This window comes from Cibotium barometz, chromosome 21 (genome assembly GCF_041138505.1).
Source record: "Cibotium barometz isolate CiBa-2024 chromosome 21, ASM4113850v1, whole genome shotgun sequence".
NCBI lineage: Eukaryota > Viridiplantae > Streptophyta > Polypodiopsida > Cyatheales > Cibotiaceae > Cibotium > Cibotium barometz.
The window spans coordinates 28,198,094-28,209,629 of record NC_141066.1 but is presented as its reverse complement, the minus strand read 5'-3'; the positions used below and the strand labels follow the sequence as shown (position 1 = coordinate 28,209,629).

Genomic DNA, 11,536 nt, shown 5'->3' with positions numbered 1-11,536 from the left:
AAGCTGCATGCTGTCTCGTCGGGGACTCGGAGGAATAGACGGCACTGGAGTGCCCTGGATACTCGCGATAGGGGTATAGACACCAGGCAGGGAAGAAGGGGGATGGGCATACATATACTCTATAAGCTCAACCGGACCAGGTTGGCGCCCAAAGTGATTCATCATCTCCATCAACCAATTGCTGTATGCAAATGGATCGGATGAAGAACCTGGAATATCCATAAAGAACCTGCAACAAACATCTTCATGTACATCATGGGTTGTCTCTTGACTCACACAAATTAAATCATTCAAGTCAGTTGCTTGCAAATCATGAAATCTGAAACGCCGCAGTTTTCTGTCTGCAGAAACGCGTGTATACACCCGTCAAAAAACGCGTGTATACACCCGTCCAAAAACGCGTGTATATGCGCGTGAACATACTCTGCAGACAGGTTACACGCGCTTCTACACGCGTTCTTACACGCGACCTGCGAAAAAATTTTCTCGAAAAGACCGACCCCCCGACAAAGACAGAATGTCCTTATAAAAGGACCAGCCATTGTCGCCCCTGTCAGGATGATGCAGTAACCCAATCGTGTGCAAAAAGACAAACCCAAAGAGCAAAGAGCAAAGTAAACAAATCTGACAAAAGAGACAAGGCACAGAACAAAGTGACTCACCTCTGAAAAAGTGAGTCTTCTCTGCTCCTTCTCTGCTCCCTCCTTCTCCCGTGTGTGTGCTCCTTTCTCTGCTCCCTCCTTGCTGTTGGAAGAGGCGAAAACAGGCGAAAACGCATGCACTGTTGATTTCTTAGCTCAAAATCTATATTTGGGGAAGGCGGGCTATTTTTAGTTTAAACATACTGCCGCGTTTATATTCGCGTTTATAAACGCAGGTATATTCGCGTGTATGTGATTTTAGCTGCGTTTATACACGCGTTTTGCAGACATTACCCGCGTTAATACACGCGATTTTTAGGAAGTAGCCGCGTTAATACACGCAATTTTTAGGAGATAGCCGCGTCAATACATGCGATTTTGTGCTTTCATTAAAAACATATAATGATTTTGTGTTTTCTGATTTGTACACAGGATGTCATCAACCTCTTCAAGCAGTTCTGGAGAAGATGAGACAATGCGTCATCGTAATCGCGATGTGTGGTTGGGACAACGGATCAAATGTATGTGTAATCGATGTCAAGGATGCATTGTACGAGCACGTCGAATTACCTTGAATCACATCTCCATGTATGGAGAATGGAATCAAACAGGTTTAGAGGTGAGTAGATGTAAATTGATGGTATTCAAATGACTCGGTATCCAAATTAAATTAATAGAGTTGTAACATATAATTTGATAAATTGAAGCAGGATGCAGTACCACACCCTAACATGGTACCCTACGCGCGACGAGAGCACGTAAAGCGTCGACGAGATGATGCTGGAGCTTCGGGATCTATTGTCAGAGATGAGTGGGAAAGGGACGACAATAGCCCTGCACCCCACGAAGTTGTGGAAGAGGAGGTGCTTGATGATATGGTGCGGAATCTTTTTAAGGATGATCCCAAAGGTATGGACGACGATCATATGGAACAAGAGCATCTTTATAAGGCTTCATCGACACCGGTGTTTGAAGGGTGCACATTCTTAGTTTTACGTGCTTCACTTGAACTACTTAATATACAAACAGTTTATGGATGGAGCAATGCAAGTCTTGACGCATTGTTGAAGTAAGCATTCTAACTTACAAATTTGAATTAGTGGTTTAAGGTTTAGGATTTAAGACTAATTATAATTGATGATATTGGATGCAGGCTATTATCAAACATGCTTCCAAAGGAAAATAGACTACCCACCTCAAGAGACATAGCGAGGCGCTATGTGACATCTCTTGGAGGACTGGATTATGATAAAATACATGCATGCGTCAATGATTGCATTCTCTTTCGTGGGACGCATAAGGAGGCTCTACATTGTCCCACTTGTGGTGAAGCAAGGTACAGAACAGATATGAAGAGTTTTGATGTACCTCGTAAAGTCTTGCGACACTTTCCTATAATTCCTCGCATCAAACACATGTTCAAGTGCAAATCCATAGCAGAGCTCATGTCATGGCATTCCTCACATCGATCGGATGATGGCATGTGGAGAATTCCCGCAGACACTCCTGCTTGGAAGCATATTGAAGATGAGTGGCCCAGCTTTAAAACAGAGCCCAGAAACTTGAGACTTGGCCTGGGTATGGATGGAGTGAATCCATTTGGTTTCAAAAGCACCGCATACAGCGTGTGGCCAGTTGTGTTGGTGAATTACAACCTTCCACCATCAATGGCGATCAAGAAGGGACATCTTATGTTATCCCTTCTAATTCCAAGGAAACATAAAGTCAAGCATATGGATGTTTATCTTGAACCACTGATTGATGAGTTGGAGGAACTATGGAGAGGTGTTGCGGTGGTGGACATTAGTAGGCCTCCCTCCTCTCGACACTTTGACTTAAAAGCAGTGTTGATGTGGACAATGCATGACTTTCCAGGATACAGCGATTGTTCTGGTAAGAATTCTAATTACCTCCCTACTCTATTACTATTGGCTATATATATTAATTAGACGGTTTGACTTTATTATTCTAACTTTTATTTATATTTTAACAGGTTTGAAAACATCGGGTAAACATGCATGTCCTATTTGTGGCCCTTCATTAGTACATGAGTATGCTGATGGTTTGTGTAAGACTATATTCGATAATCATCATCGATTTCTCCCCTCAGATCATCCTAAATATGTTGCTAGTAAGAGTAACATTCCTCCACAAACACTTCGTGCAAAAGATTGGAAGCGTATTTGGGAGTCTACAACTATTCTTCCTCCAGATGGCATGAACAGGTATAGTGATGTTTTTTCAATCTTGTTTTGTGTAGTCTCTAATTGGATTAAAGGTCACATAGAGCAATCCCTTGTGCAGGTACTCCATTTTTTTCCGGCTGCCATATTGGACCCATCTTAAGATCAACCATCTTCTTGATCCCATGCACATCTTCAAGAATGTGGGATCTGGTATTTGGGAACATATTACTGGTAAACGAGACAATGTTAGCGTACGTGAGGACTTGCGGGTCGTAGGACGTATGCGTCAAGCTTGGCCACGAGAGGTGGGTGGGCACGTTCGTCTTCCGCCTGCACCATGGATTATATCAAAGAAAGAGGAGAAGCAGGTAAAGCAGGCCATCACCACTTTGCGTACTCCCACTGGATGCATGAGATCATTGAAGGGAGCCTTTACAACCACTAAGAAAAGAGGCGTTGAGCAACTATATGGGTTGAAGTCCCACGATTGGCACAAGATGCTTCAAGTAAGTGTTTTCCAAGTCTTGTACGTACGTTGAAATTAAATTTTGTAATGCCATAAACCATAAATGTGCTCTTATGTGCGTAGTTCATACTACCTACTAGCATCGACCATTGTGCGAATAAGAGTTTGCAAAAATGTATTTATAAGATGGGCGAGCTTGTGAGGTATGTAAAACCCATGCTCAGATCACCCTTCATTATATATACCTTGCAAAATGAACGTGCATGAGGTATAACGTACTATTTATTTATTTTTCAGATATGTTAGTTCCAAAGCAATTGATCCAGCCACGTTGGATGATGCGCGTGTTATGGCAGTGGAGGTGGTTTGTTTGGTAGAGGAGACTTTTCCGCGAACCATTCTCACAAGTCAACTACATCTCATTGTGCATTTAGTGGACGAAATTGCTTTATGTGGTACTGTGCATGCACGTTGGATGTTCTTCCTAGAGCGCTTCATGAAGACCTTAAAAGACTTTGTGAGGCAAAGTGCAAGGCCTGAAGGAAGCATGGCCGAGGGTTGGTTGATACAAGAGTCTCTTGTATATATTTCAGAATTTATTGGTCAGGTGGACAGCTCTTTGCCACGACTATGGAGCAATGAAGAGGACTTGAGGATGACCTCTATTGTGCCTCAAGGAAAAGGACAGAGTAAAGTAATTGACAGAACATTGATTGATGATCTCAATTTCACTTGTATCCTTAATAGTGATGTGATGAGCAGATGGGTTACAAGATATGAGGATGCAAAGACAAAAAGACAAGCAGAAAGAGCTCTCTTTCGGAGGCAACATGGCTCTCGGAAGGCGTACCCTAAGCATCTAGCAACACTTCCGAATGATATCCATGTTGATTGGTTGCATGAGGAAATGGAGAGAGCAGAGAGCGACGAGGGGCTGCATATCACGGCGGAAGAATGGGAGTATGCACGAGGATGCATGTCAAAGGTACATAGAACTAATGTTTTGCATTAGTTGTAAGTGATTTGCTTTTAATATTTATTCACATTGCTTACACAAATATTGCTTCTATTTTGGTCCAGTGCACTATGTTCAATGCTATATGGTGTGAAGGCAAGCATTTTCGAACACAAAGAATTGATGAAAAGAGAAATACACAAGATTGCGGTGTCATTAGTAGCTTTGAGGGAGCTAATGGAAAAATGGATGATTATTGTGGCATAATCCAAGACATATTTAGGCTTGACTTTCGTCGCTTCTTTGTGTATGTTTTGGATGTCAAATGGCAAATGAACGTGGTGGAAAAAGGGCCTGATGCAACGATAAAACGCCATGCAAGTGGATATGTAACTATTGACTCTACAAAGTTCTGGCAAACAAAGAAAGATAGGCTCGTATTGCCACAACAATGAGAGCAGGTATGCATTTTTTTACTAATGTGTTTCATGTACATATATATCTAAGCTCGCGTACCCCTTGACTTTTGATATGCTAATTAATTACTGTACTGTGTGTATTTGAGTAGGTTATCTATCTACCAATGGTGCATGACATCAAATGGTGGTACGTCATCCCTATTGCACCACGTTCCAAAGTGATGTATAATACATTCACTGATATGGAGCATATGGAGGATGTAACAAGCCGCAATGAAGATGACGTCGAACATGCCATTGAAGATGTTGTGACGATGATCAAGAAATAAGAGATGATCATGATAATGAGGATGAGCATGCCATTTCTCATGATCATGAGAATGACCCTACCATTGAGGATGATGGTGATGTTGATGAGGATGATCAGGACATCGATACCATTATCAATGGAGTACAGAATATCGATAGTGGAATAAATTTAATCGTAGCCTTACCAATTGATCAAATGGATATTGATGTTGATCGTTTGGCAAGGATGTATCTTATTGAAGATGAGATCGAACCCTAACCAATCCGTCACTGTATGTTCTAAATTGATGACATTTCTATCATCTCATATGCATGATTTATTTTTGAATATATTTCATTGTTGTAAATGCATGTAGTGGGATTGTGTAATGATGTATACTGTAATGTACTATGAGATGGTTTAAGGAAAATAGTTTTTAATTTTGTAAAGGAATTCAGTTTTTTTTCAGTTTTTCTCTGCCATGCGTGTATTAATCCGTGTATAGTAGCGTGTATTTATCCGTGTATAATAGCGAGTATTACCCCGTGAATATTATCGTGTATAGATGCGTGTATTACTGCGTGTATATAAACGCGTTTATACACGCGTTGATAAATGCAAATATACACGCGAACTTAAATGCTAAAATACACACGCCCGATTCTATTCAAATACAAGCGCGACCATACACGCGTTCGTAATTTATCGCGTGTATGAAACGCGTGTATGGCAGCATTGTCTTGTAGTGTTCATTCCCCGAATGAACCTGGCCTGCTCTTCATCCAATTGAGGGGAATATTTAAGGAGAAGGGCAAAAGCCTGATGGTACTCTTCAATTGTCTGGTTTTCCTGCTTTAGTTCCAAGAACTCATTCATCTTAGTTTCAAGAAAGCCTGGGGGACAAAACCTCTTTCTGAGGTAAGCCTTGAGATCGGTCCAGGTTTGGGTATTTTGGTCAAGACGGTTTGTCTCGCAGTGATTCCTCCACGCAACCCTGGCCGTTTTCACAATCTTTAACCTGGCACGAGAGCCATCTTGCTTCTCTCATTGTAGCCAGTTACATCAAAATATTCCTCCATGGACTCAATCCACTTTTCTACAACTTCACCTAACTGTTCCCCTTCACCCTTGAAAGGTCCAGGATGAGCACTATGAAGAGTTTTATGAACATCTAGGTCGAGCTCTTCTTCATCGCGTTGGGGGTTAACATTTCTACCACGACGACCTCGATCCATGTTCCTATCAATACAAAAATTCTTCTTAAGTCTCTTTATTTATGATTCAATCCGATTTTTGTTTAACTAATTCCAGGGTTTTCTAAATAGGTCGGCTCTCCACAGAATCAAGGGATAAAGATACTCATATAGAACACATTATCAGTTAATAATTCATTTAGAATATATCATTCATATCTTTAACACAATAATGGTCCATTAGATTGAATTTTTCCATCTGAATAGTCCTCCATGGGGATTTCAATTTTTTAGATTTTTAATTTATCATCCCTTAAGTTAATAGTAGTATTCTACCAGCACAATCCACTAATCTCATAGTGATTTGTTGTAGTCATTAACATCATTCCAGTTATGAACATCATCACAGGGACTCGTCCCATTCATCCTCATTGTGGTTTTGCTCAGCTTATTACATTTCAACCAAATTTCAGGGATCATCAGTTTTCAATTAGAATCCAAATCAACTCATCAGTTCTCAATCAGAACTTAAAATCATATCAACCATATTTGAATTCATCATCTAGATAGTATTAATACTTATAATTTCAAGTCTTAGATTTACTCGTATATATTGCCAATAAAGAGCTACAGTTATACCCTCGGTATATACGGGTGGTCACGATTCTTGGAACTATAAGGTAAATACCATCATGTCTAGGCCTCAAAATCAAGTCAAGGATTCCATACAATTACGGTACTTCCATCTGAGACCCAATTACCAATTTACGAATTTTAGTATGAATATCAAATTGTATGAATTTTATCACACAATTACAACCTTTTAGTGCTTCTTGACTAATTTTTGACATATTTGGCTTCTCGGTTGATCCTCATTAGCCAAATAGCTCTGATATCAACTGTAAGATCCCTGTTCCCACCGCAGCAGTGGAAGTAGCACTTCTTGCACGGGGCAGGGTCCTACACTTGGGGCCTCGCACGGATATCCGGACAAGAGACTAATCCATCGGTTTTTCCAAAACCGAACCCGAAAAAACTTCCTCAAAAAGCACGGGCGATTCCACCAGGATAACTTTTCCCTAACGTAGTCAAGGTTATTACTGACCAAACTAATTTGACTGACCCAAAGAAAAAACACTCGGCTAGATCAAGGAAGAAACTTGCACTTGGATCATAGAGATCAACGCTCTTTTTCCCATCGAGAGGCACACCCCCTTGATTCTTATCCATAGAACAATTTCTATCCAATATTTACTTCATCTATCGTATTATAACAGAATTGAGTCTCATTTTACGGATCCATCAGTCCAGCCTAACACCATCCAGTCCCATGGGTTAGCCAACCGCTGTAGTGATGGGATCCAATTAGGAATTTTGGTTAGGTTTTGTCCCGGGTAGTACGAGGGAAGAGAGTTCCTAGGCCCCTTAGCTCGATATTCATGCAAATTTAACACCAGTCATACCACTTACACACCCAATATGAAATTGCCTTTTTCACAGATTCAGCCATCTTTAAAACAATCATTTAATGAAGCCATAGTATCACTGATCACAATCCTCCAAAATACCCGATTGAATCTTAATTTCCAATCATTTCTTCATCAGAGTATCTATGGCATCATTGGCAACCAAAACGCTCACCACCTATCCACTCATCAGGGGCCTTTTCAATAGTTCCTAGCTCATAGTACTCTGCAATATAATCACTTATAAAAATCAAGATGGAATCTCCGTTGAAGATCAGCAAGATCAACCAACACATCCATATAAAAGAGCCATGGATGCATCTGTTGAGGACCAGTAATGACCAGCAAGGTCAATCAACTAGATCCATGCCTGGTTTTAGAAAACCAACTCTTACTCCTTGTTCCAATATCTTCCACGACGCATGTGTGGGTATCTTCGGCGACCCAGAGCCCGAGCACCGTATGGTTAGCACCCTCTAGGATCCTTCGCAGGTCACCTAGCGCTTCACTCATAGGCCTTTTCCTTGGTCCCTCATCCACCGTACTGAAAGCTTACCATTTAAATCAAACCGAGGCTGGTCAAGACCTCGGCCGACCTTGCTACGCAAGACATCCTCCGTTGACTCTCCGTCAGCTGCCCCCTGTTGCAACTTTATTAGGTAGGTCTCCACAACCACATTCTCAAGACGGTCAAGAATGCTTCCCCAGCATTCTTGACATAAAACAGTCATTTACAAACAGTTCACAAATACAATTTCTATAATGAACTCATGTCTTTCTTGATTGTTCCACATCAATCCATATTACTTAACCCAATTCCAAATCATATGTGTATCCATTCTTGACTAGATACATCATTTTCCATCCCATCCCATCAGATTCATTCACTTCACATAACATCCATTCCTATCTTTCTTAATTTACATTACGTCTCATCACATCCATTTCTCATTACATCTCATTCGTTCACATCTTATATTATCCATTCACATTCTGATTCACATGACACTCATCCATTCACTCATATCGACTTCATATCCATTCTGATTCACATGACACTCATCCATTCACTCATATCGACTTCATATCCATTCACATACATATTCACATTCATTATTCCACATACACATCCACATTCACATCTACATACATACATCCATTTTCACATCCACATTCATACATCCACATCCACATCCACATCCACATTCATACATCCACATCCATATCTACATCCATACATCCATTTTCACATCCACATTCATACATCCACATCCATACATCCATACATCCACATTCAGACATCCACATCCACATTCATACATCCACATCCACATTCATACATCCACATCCATACATTCACATTCACATCTACATCCATTTTTACATCCACATCCACATCCATACATCCATACATCCACATCTACATTCACATTCATACATCCACATCCACATCCATACATCCACATTCATATCTACATCCATACATCCATTTTCACATCCACATTCATACATCCAAATCCACATCCATACATCCATACATCCACATTCACATCTACATCCATACATCCATTTTCACATCCACATTCACCTTTATACATCCACATTCACATGTATATCCATACATCCATTTTCACATCCACATTCATATATCCACATCCACATCCACATCCACATCCACATCCACATCCATATCATCCATACATCCACATCCACATCCACATCCATATCATCCATACATCCATCTACATCAACCCATATCATTCACACATATCAAACCACATCATTCATACATCCATCTACATTGATCTACATCATTCACATCCTTATTCACAGGACATCACATCCATTCCTCCATTTACATTTATTTGATTCATATCACTTCCATCCATCCATTCATAGAATGAAAGAGAATTCTAATTTTTTGATATAAAGATTCTTTACGCATCTAATTAGGCATAAAGACAACTTTAGTAGGAATAACACTTTTATAAAAATCCTTTTATGCATCTATTTATGCATAAATTCGATTTTAAGGAAAATAACACTTTCGACATAAAAATAAACCTTTTATGCATTTTACTATGCATAAATTCCATTTTAATGAGAATAACACTTTTAAAATAAAAATAAATCTTTTATGTATCTATTTATGCATAAATTCAATTTCAATGAAAATAATACTTTCGAAATAAAAGTAAATGTTTTATGCATCTTTCTATGCAAAAAATCAAAATTGATAAAAATAACTCTTTTGGATTAAAAGTAAAGTTCTTTATGCATCTATTTATGCATAAAATCAAAATTGATGAAAATAACTCTTTTGAATTGAAAATAAAATTCTTTATTCATCTTTCTATGCATAAAATCAAAATTGATGAAAATAACTCTTTTGAATTGAAAAGAAAATTCTTTATGCATCTTTCTATGCATAAAATCAAAATTGATGAAAATAACTCTTTTGAAATAAAAATGGATTTCTTTATGCATCCTTCTATATGCATAAAATCAATTTTGATGAGAATAACACTTTTGGATTGAAATAAATTCTTTATGCATCTTTCCATGCATAAATCCAATTTAGTAGGAATTACACTTTTTTTATGCATATGTTTATGCATACAAATCATTTATGATGAAAATCACTCTTTTAATATACAAGAATTTCTTTTATGCATCCATTTATGCATAAAAATCATTTATGATGAAAATCACACTTTTAATATAAAAAATATATCTTTTATGCATATGTTTATGCATCCAATTCATTTCTGATGAAAATCACTCTTTTAACATAAAAGAATTTCTTTTATGCATCCATTTATGCATAAAAATTATTTATGATGAAAATCATACTTTTAATATAAAAAAATATCTTTTATGCATACAAATCATTTATGATGAAAATCACTCTTTTAATATAAAAAAATTATATCTTTTATGCATACAAATCACTTATGATATGAAAATCACTCTTTTATGATCAAAATAAAAATTTCAATATGCTTCCTTCTATGCATAGAATTTAATTCTAAAGAAAGTAACACTTTTTTAATAAAAATATTTTTAGTATTCATTTTTCTATACCTAGGATGAAAAATAACACTTTAAGAGTACATATACGATGGGAATTAATCTTTTTGAATAAAAAAGTAAAACTTGTTTTTCACAATTTTAGAAAAATTTTGCCATAACTTCCTTTGTATGGCTGACCATTTTTTAATTTTTAACTCTCTAAAATTAATTAGAAGTTCACCAAGAGTATTTAAATCATTCTAATGTAAACATTTTCTACTTTATCAAAGAGAAACATTATGAAAAACTTGATTTTATCCATTAATCATTCATCTAGGATAAGAATGGTTGGATTTACTAAAGAAGAGAGGGGAATGCATTTTTTCAATGAGGCATAACATCATATTTGTAAGATTCCTCCCCCAAACCCCTTTTTGATGTCTACTATCTTCTTCTATAATCAATCCCTCTTCAGAAATATAAAAGACTTGTTTCTAACTGTTTTAACCTAGAGAGAGAATATTCAGATTTTTAATATTTTTAGATAGAAAATTATCTCATCTTATTAAAATAAGTTCCCCTAAAACAGAAATTCAAAAAAGAACTTTCCAATGTGCAATTGGAATTAATTAGAAATGTGTATAAAGGACCTTAGTCTAAGGGTCTAGATTTTCAGAAATTTTTGGATTATGGTCCAATTAAGGTTCCTATGGGCCAATAGGAGGAGATAAATCCAATTTGAAAAAGAAGATACCCAAAAATGAGTAAATGCTCACATAAGATGAAGAGTTGAAAATGTACAAGGTTTATTAGTAAAAAATTATGAGCAATATTAAAAGTATGACATATGTAAGGAAGAGGAGTTCTTTAAAGGAGGTGCATATTTCACATAAGATGAAGAGTTGAAAA

The 11,536-nt window shown here is 37.6% G+C and overlaps 1 protein-coding gene across 1 annotated transcript in view; it reads left to right on the top strand.

The window, feature by feature from the left end:
* Nucleotides 1–1,074: 1,074 nt before the first annotated feature.
* Nucleotides 1,075–11,536, top strand: part of LOC147627028 (uncharacterized) — a 69,463-nt gene continuing 59,001 nt past the window's right edge. Inside the window, exons 1-2 of the mRNA XM_086815223.1 lie at nucleotides 1,075–1,260; nucleotides 1,352–1,617. Coding sequence (XP_086671349.1) covers nucleotides 1,075–1,260; nucleotides 1,352–1,617 — 452 coding nt within the window. The remainder of the gene's footprint in view (nucleotides 1,261–1,351; nucleotides 1,618–11,536) is intronic.